Here is a 25,975-nt window from a genome sequence, read left to right as displayed (position 1 = left end):
AGTCCATAAAGGAGAAGCTTGAAACTGCTCTATAAGATTTGATGATTGGTTGGGAGAAGTCTTTGGCAAATTTTACAGTATAGTTTCATTTCAGTAGTAGAGGGAGGAGCCAGGCCTTAGGAGTCAAGAATAACTACTTGTTGAGGATACAGAAGCAAACCACATTTTCTCAAATTTTTTGTTGCTTGAGCAACTAATTAAAAATAAATAAATAAAAAAATTTGGGGTTGCAAAGAAGACTAAAAGCAGGTGGACAACTTAAAAGCAGTCAATTTGAGATTAAAGTATTTGTGAGGTAGTTTGGGTCCTTGCTGAAGTTAGCACAAACTAGTGATGGACCCCAAAATGTAATTATAGGTAATAATTTTCAGCAATGATGGAACTGCTGAACTGGGAACAGGGAAGAAAACAGAGTGGGCTAGCTTGAGGTTTGGTACTGACATGTTAGGTATGAGGGGGGACAAAGAGTGGTGAAATCTCTTGCTTCTTTGACTCTTAGCTAATTTATGCATTCTGTCAGTGACAGATAGTTCACATCACTTGAAAATGAGTTCAGAGGTTTGGGAGAGCCAAGAATGCTCCAAACATTGCTCTATCACTTTACTCTTGTGAGTTGAAGTGCTTAGGCTATAGCATTTGTGTGTCTACAGTTATCTCTGGACTGGGTTTATGAAAAGCTGTGGTCCTTTTGAGCAAATCTGTTGCAAACTACTGCAAAATGCAAATTGGAAGGATGCATCTTTTGACTGTTTTTGCGGTTCTCTCTGTGTGTGTGTTCTTTCATCTATCATTCATGTGCATGAATAGGCATTTCATGCCTAGCCAACATTTTATTGCCTGGTTATGTATACAGCTCCTTTGGCTAAAGATAAAATTGAAAGCATAGTTGTATTACTTTAGATTTTAGAAGCAAATACAGTATATATTTTTATCCAAATAGCATGAAGTATGAGAGGCAAGACCAAAGATAGACAGTCTTGGTGAGAGGGTGTGCTTGGCCAAAGCACTGGACTCCTACAGGTCTGTCTTCTACACAGTCCATTTTGTCTCTTTTTATGGATTAATGATTTTTCTTTGGCATTCCATCTTTGAAGTGTCAAGTTATAAAATGTCTAATTGAAGCATGGAACACATTTTATTATTTTCCTCCTTCCATTAAATTTGCAAGATGGCTACACCCAGAAAGAAACATTCACTTTCAATCAACATGAGCTTGAGTTCCTGGGCCAGCCTTGAGGATATCAAATGGAAACTGCATAGGAATGTATGAGTATTTCCTTTTAAAATTCTGCTTTTAATTTGGGAAAGCTTTTCATCCCACTGGGATCATAACCTGTTGTGTATAAAGCCCAACCTAATCAAGGTAGATGGTATTGACAGAATGACATAGTTTGAACTTGAGCAGGAGGTCAGCAGGCAGATTGTTTTTGCTATGTGTACTGTAGTCACTAACAGCAAGACTGGGCAGCTGGTTTTACCAGCAGCATTGTTAAATGGAAAATATGGTCTACTATGCTCCCACGAAACCCACCATGGATTTTCCAAATGGATGGGCGGTTTTGAGTGGACTCAGACATTTATGAGTGACATAATAATTTCTCAGCTATAATAAAAAAAACTAATGTTACAGATAATATAAATGAATTGTTAGTCTTTGGATAGAAAAGAATTGTAACCTTTTTTTTTTTTTTTTTTTTACTCAGAGCAACACATTCAGATCATTCATTTGATGGGCACCTAAAGCTGATATCAGACTTAATTACTAATATGTAGATATCCTCATATGCTTGAATATTTTCTAGAAAAAAATATTTTCATGATCTTTAGTACTCATTTATTATCAAATTCAATAAGAAAGCAAATAAATACATTTTTATCACCCTACAATTAGTGTTCCTGAATATGTACTTGGTGATTTTACCAAGAAGAAATCTAGCTTGTGTATGTGTATATAAACTGAAATCATATATAAATATTTAAAATACAGCTAGAATTGGAAATAAAATACCTTATCTGCTTCATTTCTCATGCTTCAGACTTTTTGATGAAAAATTAAAATTCATAATAAATAGCATTTGAAAATGCCAGCTCTTTACAGAGAAACTAGTTGCTATGTATGGCAGAATCATTGCCATAGTACCATTTGATGAAATAACACTGAGGACTATATTTCCAAAAGCTTGTTTTTAATGCATTTTATTTTAATAAATATGCCTTTAAGAAGCATAAAGTGAATTTGTTTGATGAAATGGTGCCCCACCCATGATTCATGACAAGGTCATGGCCATTGCTGGAGTCAGAGAGAGACAACCTGATTCTTTTATTATTGTGGGTTCTTTTTCTTACTTTTCTCTGTGTGTTAACAAAAACATTTACTGTCTCTTCTAAGAACATAAAAATTGTGTCACTTGTTCTGAGCAAGAGATACAGCTTCATGACTTTATTTGAAGTCTTGAAATGCCATTGTGGGCTCTAGTGGGACCATGAGACTAACATAGTTCTGATTTCTGGTGCAGAATGCTGCCAAGCACCATGTCTTTACCAGTCTTTTAAAAGAAATGGTTAGACTGGCTTTTCATGCCATGGCAAATGGGATTCCAGGAGAACAGTAAGGTGAAAGTGATAAGGTATTTTCTGACCTGGTCCTTAATATTCAGGTAATCCTATGATTCATTTCTGAGCACTTTCACTGTAGTCACTAAGCAAGATGCTATGGTCAGTACATCAGTGGAAGTTGAGGCACACAACATCCCTGCTCTGTTTTTGATGCCCCACCCCAGGCTTTCATTTCTAAAAGCTTCTATCTGTTGTTGGGCATTTCATTTAAGGGCTCTCCTTGGGTGACTGGATTTTGCTTTGCTCACACTGGCAGAGAGCTGGAAATGCTTAGTTAGACAATGGTCTGATGGTACAGGAAGATGACAGCCCAGCTCCCTTGTCTACTGTGGTAGGGACTGCTCTTCCTCTCCAGAACTTTCTGCAGAATCAGGCCATGCCTGGGACTTTGCTTGCATTTCTTCCCCTCCTTATATCTCACCAGTTTCCTGTGAAGCCCTGACTTAACAAATCACTTGCATGGGAGTATTTAATCTCAGGATTTTTTTTTTAAATTCCAGATTATAGGTCCATGTCATTGCTAGCCTACTTGACATTTGGTCATATCATGCCAGTAGTAGTTTGAATAAAGTATATCTTCATTAAATTGGGTGCATTGGCACACACCTGTTATTTCGGCAATACAGGAGAGGAGAATTGCAAGTTTAAGGTCAGACTCAATTTAGCAAGCTCCATCTCAAAATAATCAAGGACTAAAGGACTGGGGATGTAGCTCAGTAATAGAATGAGTGTCCCTGAGTTCAATCCCGAGCAGAAACAAACAAACAAACAAAAAACCCTAAAACTTCAGTTTTGTCAGTTTTATGCTCATTCTTTTCACAAAACAAAAGCCATATACTATTATGGGACTAATAGAAAGAGTTTCACTTTGAAACTATTATCACTACTATTATATTAAACCTGTAACTCTACAAGTCATTGGATTGCTATTGATATTATCCAGATGACTACTGACTTAGGGATATTGAGAGAGAGAGGGAGAGAGAGAGGGAGGGAGGGAGGGAGGGAGAGAGAGAGAGAGAGAGAGAGAGAGAGAGAGAGAGAGAGAGAGAGAATTGAATATGAATGAGATTGGGAAGAAACAGATATGAGGTATGAGGCCTTAAAAGTTCTATCAAAGTAGACTTGAATGAAAACCATCCTTACTAAGTTTGAAAGGTGACTGATGTTATCATGTGAGTTTCAGAGTAGTTTTGCTCCTTGGCCCTACTTAATCTTCAGTGCTTTGTCAGGGATGTAGAGGTGTAGATGGTGTCTCTGAAGTAATAATTTCAGAAAATTAAACCTGCTCTGTCAGGTTTAATTTTTCCCATACTCTTTCTTTTTTGTCTATATCCTGAATTTGTCTTAGTGTTGACATACTTTCACTTAATAGGTCTATGGACATGAAATAAGTTTCTTATTTGTGTTTCTGTCTTTGCATTTTGACAGTTATGAATCCTAATCTTAGGCATTATTTTGCCTTGTTACAATATGGACTTAAAAAATCAATTGTAGGATTATGCAAGTATGAAAAATCTTTTGACGATCTTTTAAAAGACTTAATATTACTGATGTCCACTGACCTATAATGAGCAAGTTTCATAAAATATGTACAGTGAATCTTCCTTAATAGATAAACTATTCTCTAATTTATTTAAAAATCCAATGACCTACATATTCATATGTTCAGAAATCCCCACTTACTAACATTGTTTTTCCTCTGAGACCTTCCATCTGAACAAATCTGTTAAATGAAGTAGAGGAAGCTTTGATCCAAACTAGGCTAAATCCAGTGGAATGGATGTGCTGCCACGTGTGAATGGGAGCATTAGAATGCCAGAAAAGGGAAATTAGGTGTGATCCTCATGCCCTGTCTGCACTGCTTGCCCTTTTCCTTGGTGACAGAGCTTAGGAAATGTCCTTACCCAAGGAGCCAGCAAGGAGAAGTTTGCATCATTTGAAAACAAGACTTCTGCCAGGATTGTTATTAATGGAGTATATCATTCCCCCTGCCCCCCAGCAGGGCATGCCATAACTCAGAAAATTTTAGGTTCATCTTGTGTCTCAGGTAGTTCTGCTGAGCCAACTAGAAACATGTTTTCTGTGAAAGCACAGATGTGTTTTGCAAAATGTGCTACTCTTTTATAACATTTGGTCTCTAATTTGGTATCTTGCTCCTTCTTCAGTTTAATAATAATAAAAAAAGTCAGAGTTACCCCATTTCCAGATTTTTATCAAAGTCCATGCTTGAGAAAGCTGTGCACCCTGGTCTTATCTGATAGAGAACAGGATACTGAAAATCCCTCAGGAACTCATTTGGTTGACCTGTCCTCGTTTGACTACTTTTTATTTTTTATGAGACTTTGCAGAAATTTTGCAGTTTACTCATCAAAGCCACATCATTTGAAGAAACTTAAGACCAGGGTCATAAATACAATTTATGAAGTCACTCAGCAACTGGAGAATGTTTTCAGCGGATTGGAAAATTAGATTGAATGATGTATCAGAAACATTGGCAGTAAGGTCAGCTGCTAGAAGTGTAAACGTCTTTGTGTGAGATGACATGAATTTTGCTTTTATGCTTTATTGACACAATGTTTATAGTACATGCACATCCCAAATTATTAAAGTTGAAATGTCTAAGGAGTGGCTAAATATGTTTTGAAGTAGCACAGAGATGTGTAGCAACAAAATAAAAATTCTGGCAATCCAAATATTTGTACATCTGAGTGTTAGTGTGTTACGATTCAGTTTTGAGGGTGGCAAGATTTGTTTTTCAATTTCTTTGTTTGATTTATACATATTGTTAACCAAAGATATGCATAATTTAATTACACATACAGTTTGTGTTTGTAGATAACTTGACCTCCAAGATATTCAGAATTCTTTGTCAGCCAGCATCTGGTCCCAGCCATCATTATTTCTCAATGTCCAACAGAGATACAGGCATTCCACAAGTCATAGAGTAATGGGACACAATGTAAATCTAGGGGTCTTCACTCCATGGTTCAGTGAGCTGGTTATAAAATGGCAAGGAAATCTGTGTGAAAAAGGAAGTCCACCCACTGAAAGATGGGCTGTAAATATGAAATGCTGCAGATCAGGCATGAACATGTTATTGAGTTTCAAAGCAAATAATATACCCTCTTTTGACTTCAGAACATTAAATTAATAAAGTAGGAAGAGATGTCCCTGCTTGCTTCATAAAATAAACAATCTTTCATTTCAGAATCACTGGCTTGAATTCATAGATGTAAAGATTGTAATAATATTAATATCTCCCATGATAGCAGTGTCTCAAAAGTTATTTGGTAGCTTGAGGATAGCCTTCTAGATAGCAGGTTCACTTTGGTTCCTCCTGTACATATATAAAGACTAATATTAATTAGCACCTTTGGCTAATCTCAGCCAAAAAACAACATAGATTGGCTAGGTCAAAGAGCTAATGTATTCAGACTTGGGGAAGCAGACTTTGTGCTTTGTGGGTAAAGGAAAGGTTGATTTGCTACCTATCAAACTGTACAACTCAACTCCTACTTGTAAATCTACCTGAGATAGAAACTTTGTGTAACAGGAAATGGAACTTTTCTTTCTTTTTTTCCTCCCTCCTTCACAAAATTCATGCCAAAGAATCAGAGGAAGCAAATATGGTGACCTCCTATTCTATGTATTCCTTCTGCCCCTGAACAATGTGCAGAGTCCTTAAAAGTTAACGAGTCACTGGACTCATTATAGAAAATTCAGGTGTCTCCATTTTTACAGGAAAAACAACAACAACAACAACAAAACACTCCCTTTTGCTGATAGTTTTCTAAGTTTTTTTTTCCCCCATGATTTTCCAACAAGGAATGATTGACTCATTTCATGCAGGTGGGGGGCTCTGTCCTCAGTAAAGTCTTTCTTTCACCTCTAGTGAGTATGTCTTAATAGAAACCTGGGCTTTCAGCATGCAGCTCTATCCCAGATCCTGGATGATGTTTTGTAATTAAAGTAGAATTTTCATAAAGGAATATAAGGAAACATTAGCTTTAGGTCTCATTACTTATATACTTTTCTCCATTGCTTATTGAAAGCAATAGAATAATATATATATAGTTTCCTTTCATGGAAATTGATTGAAATGTTGACTGTTTGGCTTGGGGCTAAGTGCATGTTTATTCAAATAAAGAAAATTAAGTTTAAAGGCCAGAAATACTGTGAAAAAAATATGTATGTATATAACCACATTGAATTGAAATCAATTGGAAGTTACTAGATTGTTTCAATTTTACCTACAAGTTTTGTGACTAAAATTACCAATCCAGACTTTTATCATTTACTTTCAGACTTCTCTTACTATGATTACCCCCCCCCCCAAAAAAAATGCTTTACACATTATGGCTGGCACACACACAGATGTGTGCACATGTGCAACTGGGTTAACCTCCAGCTCTATCTGTATATCTATTTCTAAAGCAAAGATTCCATGAAAGAAAAAAACAAAAAATATACCTTCATGAAACAATATTCACACCATGTTTGAAGCACTCTGATACTTTCTAGTTTTCTTAATCCTAATTCATTATAAAAAGTTTGTTTTGACCTGCTAAATTAACTTCATGATTCACTAATCATTATGACCCATATTTAAATTATCCAGATTAAGGCTTATTTTAAATTATTTCAGTTACTTAGAGAAGGAAAGTTTTTTTACTTTTCTGAAATATAAAATTAATATTTTAGTGCTATCTGAAATATACATATGGTCATTTCACATTATATAATTTATTAGCTTTTCCTTTGGAGGAGACTTGAGCCAAATAATTTTAATTATTCTACATTCTAAAAGTTATTTATAATTTTTGCCTTCTATATAAGTAGACATTTAGCAAAATATAACTGAATTGACTTGAATATTTAAAATTGAATGTTTAAAATAAGAATATATATTTTCTTGCTCATTTAACAAATGTTAAGTATTTAGAGACTATGTTAGTCATCATAATGATGGCTAGCACTTTTTGAACTTTTAATATATATCATGAACTCACATAACCTCTATAGGGAGCCCATGAGGAAAGTAGAATTATCTCAGATTAATGGGCAAGGAAACTGTGCCTTCGGGTGAATAATTGATTGCTGTCTGATTAGAGTCCAACTTTTAACCAAGTAAGCCTGAATTCCAAGCTCAGACTCAACCTCTTTTTTCTCAATCATTGCTGCTATCATAGAGTGGCAGAAGAAAGACACAGTCCCTTTTTCAAGGCAGTACGACCAATAAACAGACTTTTGAACCAGAGAACCTTTTGTGGTACAGTAAGGACTGTGATGTGTTCCATGTGCTATGTCAGAACAGGTGCTTTTGACCCTGGAAGCGATTGAAGTTAACGCAGAAATATTTCAGCAGGAAAGAATAATGTTTTATAACTATTTCATAATAATAAGCTCGTGTTAATACAATGCTTTACTTATATCTAAAGGCATCTGATACATTTGAGATATAAATATATTCAATAAATGTATTTTTTGATTTGTTTTGTTTTTGGGAAATGCTATTTTTGCCAATGTTTTGACAAAGTAGCCAAAGCTAGTAAATTTTTTGGGCAGAGTGCCAACAGTTGTTTCACAGAATACTCATGGAAACTAGGAATAACCAGGGCCCAGAACTTTGTGAATGAAACAGCCCTGGTGCCAGGTACTTGAGGTGTGAGTAGAAACCATGTACGTGCCCAGAGCTGAGAGCACCACGGGTAAAACGTTTTCCAAAGGGAACCTGTTCATTTCTCTGTTTGCTTTCACTTTTTGGTGCTAATGTGTTTAGAAAATTTTGACTTGGATTGTGCATAGCCCCCATTCTACTACCTAACACTTTTTAAAAAGACAACAAGGAGGCAGTGATAAGGAGGAAAATGAGATGAGACTGTTTACCTAATAATGTCTACTGTTGCATAGATTAGATTAAAAATAGTAAACTTGCCAGAAATTGGGTTTTGGCCAAGGTCCTCCATTGTATGAGCTCAAGTCTGATTTGTATAAGGTATTGCCTTGAATAGAGCACAGAATGCTTTGGCTTTAAGAATATTCTGCTGTAGTCATTCACTTTGTGTTGCATGCTTACTGTGTTCTGATGTGTCAGGTGCCACATGTGAAGTTTTATTTCATGCTCTGGGAAGAAAACTGTCTATGAGATAAGTGTTTTGTTTAATAAATTGCAGATTTGGGGTATATGGAATATTTGTTTTAAAGAGGAGTTTGCATGACTCAAAATTTCAGTTTCAATTATGGTTCAATAGACTGAATGAAAAGCTCTTGGGTATAATGTGATTCAGGCTTTCAATATGTAGCCTGCCAGGCAGGGCATGTCGCTGGCTGTTTAGCCAAGATAGGACACTCTGTCCCAGAAATGTAAAAATAAGCATTCAGTGCTTTCTTAGATCCCTATATTCCCATATATCAACAACTAGTCACTAAGTGCGAAGTGTGTAGATCTCCTGCCAGAGTTGTATAATATGACTATAGGAGGAAGGCTTTTATGGTGGCATAATATAAAAGATGGTAAGTCTCATAATTGAGAAAGAATCAGTGCTTTTGTGCATTCTCTGTCCAAAGAAGGGAGAAAGAATACCCAACTGCAGCGGATATACATGTACACATATGTGCCTAGTCTTTTAGTGCTTTGAAAAATTTATATCTACAGTAACATTTGTCTGCAAGTGTTACTTTTGTATATGCATTTATATTTGCAAAGTACACTAATTCCCTGTAGATACTCAATTCTATCTACCCTATCCTACAAAAATGCCACATGCATAGGCTGTCTTTCCTAATAAAGAAATATTGTAATAAAAGAGAGGTTTTATTAAACTAATTCAATAACAACATTTTCTTTGAGGATTTAACACATCATTTTTAATAATAAAAATCAAATTGTCATTGTTGTGCCCTGTATACCTTTTATTCAAATCAGACGAAGTACTCAGGCTTCATGGCTAAGCAGTGCTCTGGGGGGTGGGGGTGGGGTGGGAATTTTTAGCATTACACAAATGAATTTCCACAGCCAGATTCATAGTGGGGTTGTAGATTATGAATATGGGACCCAGGGAAACCTGTTTATATTCACAAGCAGAGGGGAAAATGCCTCAGGAGCATCTAGAAGGAAATGAGACTAGAAATTAGGAGGGAAGCGATTTCGTTAGGTCAGCCTTCAGATGGTGGATGCCAGTAGACTCTACAGCTATGCTACTGATCTCACTGCTTCCACTAACTCTGAATTAACCACCAAAATGTGAGAGTTCACTTTGTGTGATTAGGCTGGGAATTTGGCATTACCTGGCTTCTTAAGAGGATACTAGTTTTTTTTTTTTTTTTTTTTTTTTTTTTTTTTTTGCTGTTGTATCATCTGGACAAATTCCAGAAGTTCATGAAATCAAGGCTAACAAGTAATCATGAAAAGGGAGAGTGAAATATGAGGAATGTGGAGGGATGTTGTCTTTCTTTTTCCTTTCCTTCCTTTCTCCCTTCCTCCCTCCCTTCTTTTATTCTTTTTTTTTTTTTTTTTTTTTTTTTTTTTTTTGCACTCCAAGGGAAGTTATGTGTTAGACAGGTTATACTTAGGGGCAGGATGGAGAGTTGGCCCAAGTTAGTGCCCAAATCTGCAAAATGGGATTATATGTGGTTGTCCCAGAGTTAATAATTAAAATATAGATGGATAGGACTTATTTTCTCTACCATTATCAGTTGAAGTGTTTCTAGAGAAGTGCTAAGTGTATGATTTTATTTTTAGCATAGCCATCGGCAGTATATATAAATTCTCTTGGGGGTTTACGTGCTCTTTTAATGTTTACCTTTATTCAGATTAGAATCTCAACAATTTTAGACTATTTGCTTTATATGATAAGTATTTTTTTGATTGAGTTACCTCAAAGGTACATGTTATAATAAGTGAACATTGCAAGTTACCCTTTTTATCTCCCACTTCAACAGCCACAAACAGAAACATAATTTATAGAAATGAAAACAGTCTCCAGCTAGTTTGATTCTTTTTCCAAAGAGAAGCACTGGGGCTTGGCTGGGCCACTTTCCTCTGTACACACCTGGTGTATATCACTTTAAAAAATAAATTATGCCTCATTAAATTACAATTAAGTGGAATCATGATCATTTGTTTTTCTGGAAGGAAGATGTTTTGCATATTGAAAGCCTAATTTGTTGCAGGTGACAAAAAGGCTGAGCAGATTATCTAATATCACTTCATTTTGGGGGGTAATGTTTGCTGGTTAGCTTGTATATACTCCAGTAGTTCAGAATTACATTAATGGGGACTGTATTATTTTCACTTCAGAATGTTTTCTATCACTTTATCAGTTTTTATACTTTCTTTTTTTAAAAAAAAAAAAAACCTTAAGGAAACAGAAACTTCTCTTGATATTCTGGAGAAGACTTGCTCTTTTTTTTCCCCCTCAAATATTTGGTTGTTTCCTGTCTCTTCCCTTCCCCTTTGTGTGGTTTCACCATTATCTCTTTACCCAGGTACTACTTGCATTTTAAAGTCCCAACTAAGTTATGTCTCACTCTCTTCCAAAAAGTTTTCCCTGAGCCCTGCAGTTTGCCTTGCTTTCTTCCTTCTTTGAACCGAGTTGGCCCTGGCTGTATCTCATGGTTATGGCACTTATCATTATTTCCATGGTACCACCATAAAATCTTCTTCTCCCCACCATATACTCAACTCTTTGGGGGCAGAACCCACCTCTTTTTAATCTTCTCATTCCTCTCAGAGTTTTGTACCAAGTCATAAGTAAGAAATGAATTAATGGAGGGATCTATCATTCTTTGAGATTAATTGTATTGAATTTAGGGGTACCCTAGATAATCAGTGGTAGATATTAGGTTTAGGGTCCTCCTAGGTTTTCTGTGAGAAATATATCTCAGTCCTAGAGAAGCAGCAAAAATTTGAGAGCCATGAAAAAATGCTAAAATTTAGTCAGTAATGACTTTAACTTTTGCTGCCAGCCTTGGAGAGGACTGGGGGCCTCTGAGGGGTACAGGCTCAGAATTCCTAGAACCTGCTCTGGGTTTGTATGTGTTATCTTACAGGATTAGAGGCTCATCAAAGATATTTTATCAGCCATCCCAGAGAAGGTAACAAGGGCTTGTACAGAAACTTGGAAGTAAATTTTATAGAAACAGTCATGGTAATGTTTCCCAAACTTTTCTGAGTCTTAGCATGTATCAGGCACACTGACAATTTGAGACCAGCTATGTAAATTACTGAAGATGTGAGGAAATGAAAAGCTCATCAGCAGAAAGATAGATTTAGAAAATGTAAGGTCATTCATTTAATCTGTTACAAAGATATTTTAGAATACCGGAAAAATTAAGGACGTGAATTTTTCATTTTAAAAATTAACTCAAATTCTTTGTGTATGAAGATGGCCTATGTTAGCAAGCAAGCTGGATTGCCTTTTATTGTTCTGTTGCATTCTGTGCTTCACATTTTTTACTTATAATGATTTTTCTGCCCAACTTGTATGTTCTTTGCTGGTGCTAGAAATGATATGAAGGTTGCAAAATACTCCATTAATAGACCAAGGAAATGGCCAATTTGAGATTCTCTTTGCCTGATTCCTTTCTTTTTCCATTGACTTGTATCCCAAGAACTCTTTTGGAGGGGGTCTCCCCTTATGCCAATCTTGTTTCCATTCCTTGCATTTCACTATGTTTCATGGTCTTACATAACCCCAGCTAACACCGAGGAGGAAATTGTTATGACTCCCTGGAGAAGGCTCTGTTGCCTATGAGGAGGAAAATACTTAATGGCCACTTTACTCAATACTTTCAATATGTTTTAATATGATTACTGATATGAAAGTTTAATAAGCAATATCCTGGTTAATTTATTAATTTCCCTCCATTTGCACATTCTCAATATTCATGACCTTTCTATTCATAAAAGTACATCTTTTTTTTTCGGTGCCCAGGTGCCATACCACATTTTCTGTGTCTCAGGCTGCATAATGGCCATGTCCAAGTGACACCTCCTGGCTGGCTGGCTGATAATTAAAATGCCAGATGACATAGTGGCAAGGGCTTTAGAAATATTTATGTGAGATAAATTATTAATTTATGTTCTATTTGAGACAGTTTCAATATGATAAACATTTACTTTTTTTTTTTTTGAAAATTAGGTGGGGTGATTTGTGGTGTAAGTTAGGCTTCAGACTTTCTTGTGATCCTCCCACCCCCACCCCAAGGATGATTTTCAACTAACTAAATTCATTTCAATAAGTTCTGAGCCTGCAGAGTTTAGACTACATTTTTTAAAATCACAGTTTAAGATAGTTAAAAGCACATAAATAACCAAAGTGAAAAAGACTGAACAAAACCACAAGAGCACTTCTTGTGCTCACTAGTAAGCCACTTATTTGAAAATGTCTGAGGTAAAAAGAATCCACTCGGGGACCATGACTACTCAAATGAAAGTTTAAGTGAATAATTTGGTACAGTTTTCTAATTCTCTGGAGATGATATAAGGAGGTGGCACTTGCCACCTTGTTGGTTTGTGTCTTTATCTGTAATTAGGCAAATGAATCAGAGGCAGCAGAATATTCCACCAGCCCCTTAAAAAACAAATATTGTGTCTCTTTCACTTTGGAAAGGAGAGCTGATGAGCAATCATTCTCAGGGTGCTTTGTCTGCATTTTCCTTAGAGATGGGTTAATTTTCCCATAAGGTGGCCCATCCTGTAAAAAAGGTAAAGGAAGGATCTAAACAGTTTAAAAGTGAAAAGAAAAATTCAAACAAACAAAAAACACTCTGTGCTTTCAAATAATCTTTTTATTGATGAGGATTAAACGTAACCTTGAGGGTTCATTAGAATGATAATTTTTGTTTTGTCATTATTTTGTATGCAACTTTTTTTTTTTACTGTAGTATACTTCATAACTTGTGAAATAATTTCATGGTGGAAGAATAAGTTAAAATTTGCCTTCGAGATATTTTAAATTATAATCATAATAGTTATCATAAAGAATATATCCATGTTGATACTCAAACTCCTTCAAATTTTAGTATTTTAAAATTTATTAAAATACTAAAGTTAGTACCAAAGGTAGCAGGGTGAGGAGAAGGGAGAAGAAGACCTACTCATTCTTTTTACGCATGGTTCATCATTAAAGAAAGCTCAGAAAATATCAATCTTATTATCTTACTGATATTGAAAATTGGCATTGGTTTCAAATCCACTTCCCTTTTGCCTCTCTGCATATATTAATTTAGAGGGGTTTTTTTTTGTATCTTGAAGCAAATCCATTATGAATATTTCAGGTTGCTCAGTGCAAGTAGAAAGTAGGATAATGTAAGGCAGACTGACTTAATTTCAGAAAGAATCAATTCATAGATTGCATAACATTTTCTGGAAGACAAATGTCTTACTTGTTGCTTCTAAAAGCATGAAAAGAAATCTGTTTTTTTCTTAGAATCATTTTACCAGTAGTTTTTTTTTTAATGTACATATCCCTTTTTGTTCTTTCCTTAAGCATACGTGAGCATGCACACACACATGCACACATATGTACACACAGACAATAGCATTTCTTCTAGCTTCATTGTGTGATATATTTTATTCTTATTCCTATTCTGACCTCACTGTGTGTAATACATGCGTTTATGCATACACTCCCTCTCCTACATATACAGAGTGCTCTCTAACCATCTTTGTGTACTCATTTCTCTCGAGTATTAACAAGAAATTGTCCTCTAATCAAAGTACCACAACATCCAAGTTGTAGAACTATCAGCTGGCATGCCGTACTATAGTAGGTTCCTTATAGTATAAATTGTCTTATGTGATGTTTTGAGGAGTGATTACTTCCTCGAAGTGCTGATAGCTGCTTGATGGACAGTCCTATAAATGGCATTTGCTTCACTCTATTATAATGTATTACTTTATTTTAAAATGTGTATCTTACCCTGTAGATTTCTGGCCAACTAGAGATTGTGTATTCCCCTTGCATCTGATGCCCTTTATGTTTAAGCCATGTGCTAGAAATCTGATAGTGTTGCCTTGACATTAATTTACCTCAGGAGACATGTCTTCAGCATCAGTACCATTTTACCACAGTTCATAGAAGTGATTTTCCATGATTTGGGGTTGTCCCATCTCAGCTCTTCCTGAGGTAGTCCCAAACCTGGATCTCATACTACCTTATGGAGGGATATTAGCTGGGAATATAAAATGATGCCTCTGTATGGTAATCCAACAAGTGTGCAGAATGGAAGTAGATCTGCATCTTCCCAGAGTGCTACAATGTTCTGACGTAGGTCCCCTCTCCAGTCCATGTTACTTTAGTCTTGGCAACATTTTACTTTTCTTTGTGACTTCTCTATCATTAGAGTACACAAAAACACTAATTTCCTATTTAAAGCTTGCTATTTGGATGAGTCACATACTCAAAGTATCTGAGCCCACCATGGTATTCTGTATACACTGCAATTAAAGTGTGCTCTGTCTCCTCACTGGATGTGACCACATTTTCATTGCTTTAATCAGGATTAGGTCTTCCCCCATGAGGGTATCCCATAAAAAGGTTTAGGTGCCCTTTGGTACATATGCAAGGATAACTATTGTGTGTGTGTGAACTGGGAAGTTATCAGAGGGTTAACACAAGGTATAGCCTCTTACTTTGTTTCTCTCCACCCCCCCCCTTCTTTTGCCATAAGAAACATCTATATTGAAAACAGTGGCCGGTCACACATAAATTCAGCCAAACTTTTTTTTTTTTTTTAAATCGATGTAAATCTCCCATGCTGTTTAAATGTCGGAACTAAATTTACCAAACTTGGCAGATTTGTAAAGCTGAGCAGGACTGCCAAGTGTTCCCAGTTTCAAGCAGAGAGAGTTCTAACAGTTCCTGAAATACTTGTAGGAGGCACCTGGTGGTAATTGCAGTTTCACAATTCATCCCAAGCGCCTACCTTGCTAGGTGGCATCTCTGTGCATCGATGATTATTACAGTGAGGATGAAGTGTCGGAATAGAATGGTCCTAAAATAAGGTACAGCCCCCGGAAGCCAAGCGCATTCCCACCAAATCTTTGTGCTAGAGAACCCTAAGGAATTAGACTGCGATTCCTGACATCACAGCCAGCTGGCCACACCAAACAAAGGGGAGCAGGGCGGAAGATGGAAACCACACACACACACCTGCAGATATAACTCAACCTTTTCTCCCCCCCCCCACTCATTCAGGGATTGTTGTCCGAGATTCTACGTAAGGAAGAAGACCCTAGGACAGCCTCTCAGTCTCTCTTAGTAAATCTGAGGGCCATGCAGAATTTCCTCAATCTTCCGGAAGTGGAGCGAGATCGAATTTACCAGGACGAGCGGGAGCGGAGCATGAACCCCAACGTGAGCATGGTCTCATCGGCCTCTAGCAGTCCCAGCTCCTCCCGAACCCCTCAGGTGAGATACTTGCTGCACTCACTTTTTACTTGGAAACATCTTGCTGGGTTGATACTGTGTTTTTCTTTCAGAACTAAGAGACACAATTCAAGGATTTCTTAATCTGTTAAATATGTTGGTCAAAGGATATGACCTCAGGCCATGTACTAGTGGTAATCTTGCACTATATGGTGTGCCATTTCCATCCCTTTAGGAATGTCTCATTCTTCCAAACATGGTGGGTGGGTGGTATAGGCAGGTACAGGTAGGGGGTTGGACTCTACATTGTCCACAGCTGCTTAGTTTTAGATGAAAGGGGCAGGGGCTTTGTTTGTATGGCAAGACCATTGTTTTCCTTAAATTACATGATTATTTAGATGGGATGGGGGGTGATTAAGGACAGAGAATTCAAGTTCTTCCTTAGGCAAAAAGTATGCAATTATAAAACACCTGTGTGTAAGGAAGACTAGATCAGAATGGTGCAAGTATCACTCAAGGGTCCCATCTGAACTGATAGGGGAAAGGTAGGCCTTAATTATTTTCCTTTTTGGGATGATCTCATAGGATTTGGTGACTTTCGTCCTTTCTCTTTCATAATTTCAAAGTACTCTGCGCTTAGGCCTTTCAGGAGATGTAGACATCTCCTAATATAATGCATTTTAGAGCTCCTACCCCAAGGCAGCCAGGGATCATTGCCAACACAGATCTGAGCCCACTCATCTTTAGTCTGGTCCCTGTTTCCCTTAACCTTTTACCAAGTTGATTTATGATAGACCCATCCCATTCACTATTGCTAAGATGGGTTGCAAGTCCATGGTGGTTTTGGGGACCAATATTTAACAGGTGCACATTTGTACAAAACTGAAAATTGGGTTCTTCAAAACTGAAGATTGATTTGCTTGGATACTATAGTGTTTTTTTTTTTTTTTAATGAGTCTTTTTTTTTTTTTTTTTGATAAATTCCCAGGAGCTGGTTAACAGAATCAGAATTTTATTCTAGTAGAAATATTTGAACTTTTTCAAGGACATCAATTTTTTCAAACAATTTGACTATTTATATTTTTCACTGTGCAATAGATTTTTAATTGAAGCCCATTTTATATCATGCACTGCCCAGTTGTGTTATTTACACTTAAGTCCTTAGTGAATATTTCAAAATAAGTCCCTTGACTGCTTAATTTGGATATATGTAACTAAATCTTCTTATTTATTTATTTTTTTCAGTTTGGGACTTAAATATTGAGCTATAAAGTTGGGCAAGTTGTTAATTTGCACTAATATTTACTTCAGGAGTCTGCTCTTGGAAATCACTTCTACTCGTTAAAAAATAGCACAGATTCGGGTTTTGTTTTCAGCTATTTTACAATATTTTTTAAAACAAAATTGTCTCTTAGGCATCTTTCTAAAGACTTGATAGCTTTCGGAACCTGACCAAACTTATAAGGCCACACAATTATTGACAGTATTTTGCTATTTTTCAACAGGATCCCACCGTGAAAATTCCTAGATAAAGGTGCTCTTTAGGGATCAGTGTAGAAACTGATCATTCAGTTTCACAGTTTTTAGATTTCAGAAAATAAATACAAACTATCCCAACATATTTTTGAAAGTGTATTCATGGCACTGCATTTGTATTTCTTTGAAATCTCCTTTCTGTTGGTTAAAGATCAAGAAAGGGGAAGTTATTAAAGTCTTTAAAAATATTTAATGAATACCTCCTTGCTTAAAATTCTTCACTGACATATCTGAATAAGATCCATGGTATGGTAATTCTTTTAGTTTGAGAACAGCATAGGAGAGTAGCCACCGACAGCCTTTGGTTGGAGTCAGCAGCTCATACTCTTAGATAGCCTTATGCAGATTATTTTCCATTATTTTATTTTGGTAAATTAGTAGTTTACCAAAAAAATTGAAGAAACTTCAAATTTGAAATAAAGTCTCCTAAGTTTCTCCTTATAATTCTTCAAACTATTGCTCAGTATACTTAATAACAAAACATCCATATAAGAATAAGAATGATCATTTGTTAAGTACCCATGTATCAGGTATTGTAAACATGTTACAAGAATTCTGTCATCACTCTTTTGTGCTATTGATCCCATTTTACAGATGAGGAAACAGGCTTATGTGGTGAAATAATTTGCATAAGGTCACATGACTGAGTGGTAAAGCTAGCATTTGAACTCTAGTTAGTCTGATTCTAGAACCTGGACTCTTAAATGTATATTGTAGCAACTTAAGGGATTTTGTTTTAGTCCTGGGAGTTCTAGAGAAGATTCTGTCAGTCTAGTAGGAGATAATTGGTGAAGCTAATGAAAAGAGTTGAGAAACTCAGAAATTATTTGCTAACACATTCACTTAAAAGGGATTCTACATCATGTACAATCAGAAAAATTAGAAATTATACTCCATTTATGTATGATTTATCAGTGCATTCTACTGTCATGCATCACTAATTAAAACTATTTTTTTTTAAAAAAAGAGAAAGCACTGTAGGTTAACTAGAAAATTTGGAAAGAAAAAGGAATTCTTGAAAAACTTAACAGAGAATTGGATTTTTATGAGGTGGTCCCATACCTGCAGGTAAAAGGACCCCTGTAAACCCAGCACCCCATGTGAACTGGGGATTTGGATAGCAGTGTTGCACAGTGGTCCCAGCCTATGCTTTGAAAGGCTGTTTCAGGATATGGTTCCTTCATTGTCTGCTGCATGTCCTTTGGCAAGTTAAACATCCTCGTTTATTTCAATTTCTTCATCTGCAAAATGAAAATGATGATGCCTAACTCATTGGATTCTTACAAGAATTAAATGAGATAACAAAAGCTAAAAACACTTTATAGAATGCCTGGCACATAAAGAGAATCCCATAAATTATACTTACTATTACTTGGCAGTAACTAGAAAATAGAATGAGACAGGGAGACCAAAGGAGAATGACAGAAGTCCCTGAGCACTCTTGGGAAGCAAAACCTTCAGGGAAACTTAGGGCATTGAGTGTGGCCTCAAGACTTTCTTGGCAAATGATTGCATGTCCGGACTGCATGCTCCATCTTCCTCCCAACCAGCATGCTGCTCAGCCTAGTCGGGGGCAGCATGGCCATTCACAGAGGGAAAGTTGTGATTTGGAGGCACTTCCATTGGTTTGGAGTGAAGGGTGAAGGGGTTCCAAAAGAAAGAAAAGTTTAGATTCATTTAGATCCATTCATGTGTCTGATGGGGTCCAACTTGTCCTGGAGTCCTGCTGCCATGGGTTCTAAGAAGATGACTCAGGTATCTCATTAGCCACCCGCAAAGCATTTTAGGGCCCAGACTAAGCAAATCCTCTCACAGTCTTTTGGACCGAGGAGATTCCAATGTTTTAGGATTTTCCTTACCCCAAGAAGTACAGATACCTTCTGCATTGTCCTTCATTTGTCTCTGAAGCTGATGGGAAATCATTCAATTAAAACGAACACGGCAGAATACATAAAACTGCAATATGAGTTTAAGAAAATGAAAACGGCACATCAAAGGCATTCTGAAGCCTAGTTTTATGAAATGAAATTTTGTTTCATTTCCACTGATTTCCTAGGTGAAATTAGGTGACTGTCTGGGTAGCATAATGATGATAATGATGGGAAACCATACATACTCAAATGACATACGTAAAGCTTTAATAAAGAATGAGAGAGACTCAAGGGAGTGCATTAAATTGAGTAATAATTTATTATTTAGAGACCTCTACCCATTTACTCATTTTTTCTGGAAGAATTGGCTCTTCCTGCAAGGTGTGCCATTTTTAGAAAGAAAAAGGTGTGTGTGTTCTGCATATTCGTTTTGCAGTAGATGATTGCATATAGTTTGATGCCCAGGGTAGCCATCCTACCTGGGAACTATCTAGGATACTGTAAGGGAGAGAACAGGGTTGACAGGATTCTGCATGTCCTATAGGAATGCACTGCAATTATTTCCAATCACAATTAACCTGATTAGAATAATGGACAGGAAGTGTCCCTCTGTAGCTAATGCAGTTTGGCATCAGCTGACTGAAATCCTTTGATAATTTCTGCACAGATGGCTGGGCTGAATGCAGCACTTTTTAAATTATTATTTTCATGGTCTCTTGGTAGGCCAAAACCTCGACACCGACAACAGACCTCCCTATTAAGGTGGACGGCGCCAACGTCAACATCACAGCTGCCATTTATGACGAGATCCAACAGGAGATGAAAAGGGCCAAGGTGTCCCAAGCCCTGTTCGCCAAAGTGGCTGCAAATAAAAGTCAGGTGAGTGGTTTTTAAAAGAGCAAAACTGAGGGCTGGAATTAGACCTTTCTCCTCCTCCCACCAATAAAAATACATCTGTTCCTATAATAATAATAACAATAATAATCCCCAGGGAACCTGTCATGTTCTGCCTCTTACTCTTCGTTTTGCTTCTACTCCCGCTGGAATTCAAAATAGAGATTAAGCCAAAACCCAGCCTTTTTATTTTAAAGGATTTTTTTTAAAGACTCAGTTTTGAATGATTTGTCCCCTTATTATAAGCCCTGCTATGTACCTTTTGTTTTGTTTTGTTTGTTTGTTTTCTTTCTTTGTTCTATCTTCCTGTTTGGGGGGTTTTAGCAATTTTCTTTTTCTTTCTTTCTTTCTTTCTTTTTTTTTTTTTTTAAAAAAACAAAACCTGAAATGAACATAACAGTACCTTCCTAGAGACCAAGTTTAGCCAGGTCTCATCACCTTTCTTATTCCCATGGGGAAGGGGCTGACTTGGCTATAATAACCACTTTCCCCAGCCCCAGAGACACCTTGTGATTGTCAGGTGTTTCTTTTATGTACAGAATACAGTTGTTTTTCCAGGAGAAAACACACGTGGAAGGATCCAGAGTAAGTGCTAAAATCTTTTAACAGAAAAACATAGAAGCTTATCCAGTAAAATTTTTCAGAGTGTCGCGATTGTGGGGAATGTAATGCTCAGGGGAAATGAGCAGACAGATGCTTAGGTTTTTCATTTCTGAAAGCAGCAACAGTTGACGGGATCTACTATCTGCTTCAATTTGCTTAAAGGGGCAACTACTGCCTGTTCCTAGAATCCTAGGTTAGTTTGAGGTGCTCACTTTTTAATCCTTAAGATAAACCATTAATACATGGTGGAGGAAACAAAAGAGAGATAAGGCATACTTTTGAGAGTCCTTTGATTTTGAACTTGATTTCCTCTGTGGCTTTACATGACAAATGTTTTCATCCCTACATATGTAAATGGTAAAATTGTTCATCATCTCCCTAACAGATCTTTTGGTGTGTGCTATAGTGAAAGTCACTGAATATTATATTTCTATTAAGCAAGAAGGTTTTCAATAAATACTAAGTTCTATGAGTGACAAATATTATATTTAGACTAATTATATTGTTTCGGGGTTAGGCTTTTTTGCTTGCATTTTTTGCAGAAACCTGATTTATTTTCAGATGTTAATGAATGGAGAGAAGACTATCAAGGAAATTTGAAGATGATTGCAATATTTGTGTCCCTTTTCAGCTTCAATATAGTCATTTTTCCAGATTTCTCTCTCTCCATCAATGAAATCGGTGAAATACAGTTGGCTAAGATGTGATGTCCAACCATAGTATGAAATAACATGAAAAGAAAACACCGTAGAGCCTTCTTAAACTGTTAAATGCATAAAATCCCATGTACCACATGGCAAAATATAATGAGAGTTGGAGCTGTTAAATGAATAAAGCTGTTAAATGCATAATGCCACTTGGCAAAACTACTGTGCATTTAATGGTTTTCCACTGTGTAATAAAGGACATATGTGGTAAATGTGCACTGAGTATAAAAGCTGCACAATTGATTTTGCAAACCTGCCTCTTGGTTGTGACTTGATGTAAATATCAAAGTTTCACTCAGTCCTTCTTTCAGAAGCATCTCTCAAAAAAAAAAAAAACAAACAAAAAAAAAAAACCTGAAGACTGCATTCTGCAAACTTGATTCAGAATTCCTGTAATCTTCCTGTTGACTTGGCACCATGGTTTTTTGGAATTAATGATGCCTCCAGACTTCCAAAAATAATTCAGGTGGCTGATTGAAAGCTGTGTTTGCCAATTGGCAGAAGCACATTTTTGATGCCTCCTGAAGAAATTGGTAGCCCTGGTTTTGTAGAACCTGGAGGAAATCATAGTTCTGGTGATTCATATGCTGAAAGGTGAGGTAGAGCCTTAGTGAGGATAAGACACCCAGAAGTTTTTCTTTTTGCATGAGAGCAGTGGTCTTATTTATGAATGGGGAGCCTTACTGTAAATAGCTAACTAGATCAGCAAATGGGATGTTATTTATTTTTTTTTTTAAATAGTACCATCAGACAAAGAGAACTTAACTGATGGTTACAAAGGCAGTTTAGCACAAGATAGTCACTCCATTTTATAAGCAGCAGTAGCAGCATTCACTTGATAGTGTATTTAGTAAAATCAATTGCATTATTTGGTGCCTTGCATGTACATTTGGTGCATATCATATATGTATATGTGTACATACATATGTACACACACACACACACACACACATATGTATGACTCACAATGGGACTTGACCTCTCCCAGCCGCATTGATCAAGGGGTAACACCTGTTTCATTGGATTGTGAGAACTGAGAGAGCAAAGATTTTCTCTCCTCTTCATTCCTTTTCCTCCATTGCTTTCCTTTGGAGGGATCCAGAAGTTCTTGGAGTGACTGAGGAGGCAAATGCATCTCAAGGGCTTTCATTCTCCTGGAGGTCAAATTAGTGAAACCTTTAATTAGGAACTCTTGTGAACTGGAGGAGGCTTGGAGCCCTGAAGGCCCAGTTCAAATATGCATAGCAACTCTCCCCTTCCATTAGAAATTGTTTTAAAAATAGAAATAAACCCTCCAATAAACCTTATTCATTCCTTGGTGTGAATTGCTGTAATCAGCTATTAAAAATAATACTGAACACTGCCCTGAGCATTAGGGAAGCTTTGAATGAGGAGTAGGAAAAAGGGAGGAAAATTTTAGAAAGATTGAGGGTGGTCTGCCAAGATGGTCCTTGGGGCTGTAAGTGTGTAGAGTACAGGCACAATGGAGGGGAGGTTTTCAGAAAAGGAGTTGAAAGGGTGACAAATGAGTTGGTTGTGAAAACCCATTACTGGGAAGTGTGTGTGTGTGTTTCCTGAGTACATGAGTTAGTCAGGATGCATTTGTAGGGTTGCAGACCACCACCTGCAGGTCAGAGCCCGCTTCTTTGTCACAGACAGGCCAGTCCATCATCTCATTTTGTTAGGTATATCCTCTCTGACCTTTGCCTCTTTATTCATGAGAAAGAGGTCAAAGAAGAGTAAAATTAGAGGCAAAACTTGCTTCAGCACATTTCACTTTGTGCTTTTCCTTCATTTTCAATTTAGGATCAGTTTAGTTGCTTAGAATATTTGTGTGTGTTTGTGTGTAAATTCTGAGGATTATCCATCTTTTCTTTCTGTAGAATATTCAGATCATTGGTCTTTATGGGATAGAATTGCATTGTGCCAGTGACTATTCTCTGTGAAATAGGAGTGAGGGGTTCTTAGGAGGAGTCATAATGTAAATGGGTCCAGGACATTTTCTGAATCATTTCAGTCTGACCCTTATGTACAAAGGGCCACCAGGGAATGAATGCCCAAGATGCAGTGTGAAGGCACAGGAATTCTTTGTCCTCAGTAGATTCCAGCAATTTCCCTGTCCCCCATACTAAAATTTAGAAGGGCTTCTTTCTCCCTGCCTTCCCAGTTGTATCTTATCACCTGTGATCTAGGAAGTAGAAACACAAAAGGGAGAAAACAGTAAACTGAGGGCTCTCCCACTGCAGTCCTCCAGGGATACGCAGATATTTTGTGATTGCATCTTCAGTCACATTTGTATTGAATCAGTTTCCCTCTTCCCAGACATTCATTCATTTTTCTTCTCATGATCTGCCTTTTGTCATCTTTGATCGTCTACAGTTGTTTAGCTCATAGAATGTTGAGAATCATTTGAAGTTGATTTTCAAAAGGAGCCTGAATCTGCATTATTTGTACACCCAAAGACCCAGCTTTACCACTAAATTTGGGTAAAAATAGAGTAGGGAGAGAAATGGAAAGGGGCTTATTTTAGTTCCCATTTCCTGTCCCCACCATTGGAAAAAAAAAAAAAAGCCAATGAACAAAATGTTCAGGAGGGCACTATGCTTACTTTCTGTGTCAGGAAGATAGAGGGAAACAGACACTGTTCTGTTCTGTGTGGACAAGGGGAAAGAAATAGCCCAGTGGTAAGCCCCAGGAGCTAGTAATGAAAGGTACAGTCCCAAAGCTGCTAAAATAAAAGGAAGGGAGTGATCTGGGAACAACAGGGATGCAGTAGGGTGTCTGCTGAGATTATACTGGTAGGGGATCCTCATCTCCACCTAGGTTTAAAGACTTCTGCCAATCTGAAGGTTCCCTCTCTGCCACTCACACCTTTCCAGGTTCACAAACTGCAGAAGCAACAACAAAGTCAGAGATGGAAGACTCCATCTTCCTACTACAAAAACCAGAATAGGAGGCACAATTGTGATTCACACTGTAGCTAGAGAGGTGGATTTCTGGCCTCCAGTACAGTTTCGATATGATTTTCCCTGTAGAAACTGTGTTCTGCATGGCAATTGGATTTCAGTATGTTCTATGCTTCATGTATATTAGGATTAAGTAGACTTGCGTATTGGCCATTATGTCTTATCACTACATTTCTTAAAAAAGAAAATTGTATTCTGCGTTCTCAACTCCTGACATAATGAATTGTATTCCAAAATGGGGGGGCTACAGATGTTTTAGATGTAATTTATAGGCTCAGATTTTGTGAACATTCTTTTTTTCCCCCCTAAAATCTTCTTATTGATGGCCTAATTTACTTGGCAGGCTAAATGATTTAAAATGTTTCTCTGGTAGGTTCTTTTTAAATAAAGCAAAAATAAAGGAAAGAAAGAGAATTTTACATAAGGAAAATGATGGATATATTACTTGGTTTGTTTCTTTTTTCTATTGTTCTTTGCTATTGGAGTTTATGTCACATTCAATTTATGTGCTAACATTTTCTTCAGTCATGGGTACTGTACTAATTTTTATTTTTGTGTCTCTTCTTAAAAATTTCCCAGGTTCAACCTAGTTGTGCCTATTTCTATTTAAATGAATATTCTATTTTATAATTACATGAGTAATAATATCCTCATTTTAGAGAATTCAGATGGTGAAGAAAAATACAAAGGCGAAAACATGGATCAACCATAATTTCACATTTGAGAGATAGTTACTATTGGCATTTTAGAGTCTTTCAGTGTGTATGAGTACATGGGAGTCTACATGTGTGTTTATATTATAATTAAGATGAGACCTTATAGTACATAATTATAAGACATTTTAAAATTTCAAGTGTTATTTTATAAGGAACTCCTTTAATTTTATTTCTATTTTTTAAATAATTTTTTATTATATTTGAGGTTTACAACATGATGTTATGCGAAACCTAAGCAATAAAATGGTTCTGATAGTGAAAGAGATGAACATTTCTATTATCTCACACTGTTACTTTTTTGTGACAGAAATAGCTAAAATATACTTACTAACCAGAAATCCCTAATACATTGCTATGTTATTAACTGTAGTCCTCATGTTGTACATTAGCTCTCCATATTGTTCTTCTACTGAGATTTTGTATTCTTTGACCTACATTCCAGAAGAGGAATTGCTGGGTCACATAGTAAGTAGTTCTGTTTTTAATTTCTTAGGAACCTCCTTATTGTTTTCCATGATGGTTAGATCAAGACTCACTCTCATCAACAGTGTCCTAGTGTTTCTTTTGCTTTACACCATTGCCAACAATTTGTTAGCCCTTGTTGATAATAGCTATCTTAACAAGTACGTGGTGATACTTCATGGTGGTTTTAATTTGCATTTCTCTGATGATTAGTGATGTTGAGCACTT

At 36.7% G+C, this 25,975-nt stretch overlaps 1 protein-coding gene across 1 annotated transcript in view; it reads left to right on the top strand.

The window, feature by feature from the left end:
- Satb2 (SATB homeobox 2) overlaps nucleotides 1-25,975 on the top strand; it is a 170,777-nt gene that overhangs the window by 101,246 nt on the left and 43,556 nt on the right. The window contains exons 8-9 of the mRNA XM_026399328.2: nucleotides 15,822-16,034; nucleotides 20,123-20,278. Coding sequence (XP_026255113.1) covers nucleotides 15,822-16,034; nucleotides 20,123-20,278 — 369 coding nt within the window. The remainder of the gene's footprint in view (nucleotides 1-15,821; nucleotides 16,035-20,122; nucleotides 20,279-25,975) is intronic.

Source organism: Urocitellus parryii, chromosome 1 (assembly GCF_045843805.1).
Source record: "Urocitellus parryii isolate mUroPar1 chromosome 1, mUroPar1.hap1, whole genome shotgun sequence".
NCBI classification, from domain to species: domain Eukaryota; kingdom Metazoa; phylum Chordata; class Mammalia; order Rodentia; family Sciuridae; genus Urocitellus; species Urocitellus parryii.
The sequence above is the reverse complement of the archived record's forward strand: the minus strand, read 5'-3'. Positions and strand labels throughout refer to the sequence as shown.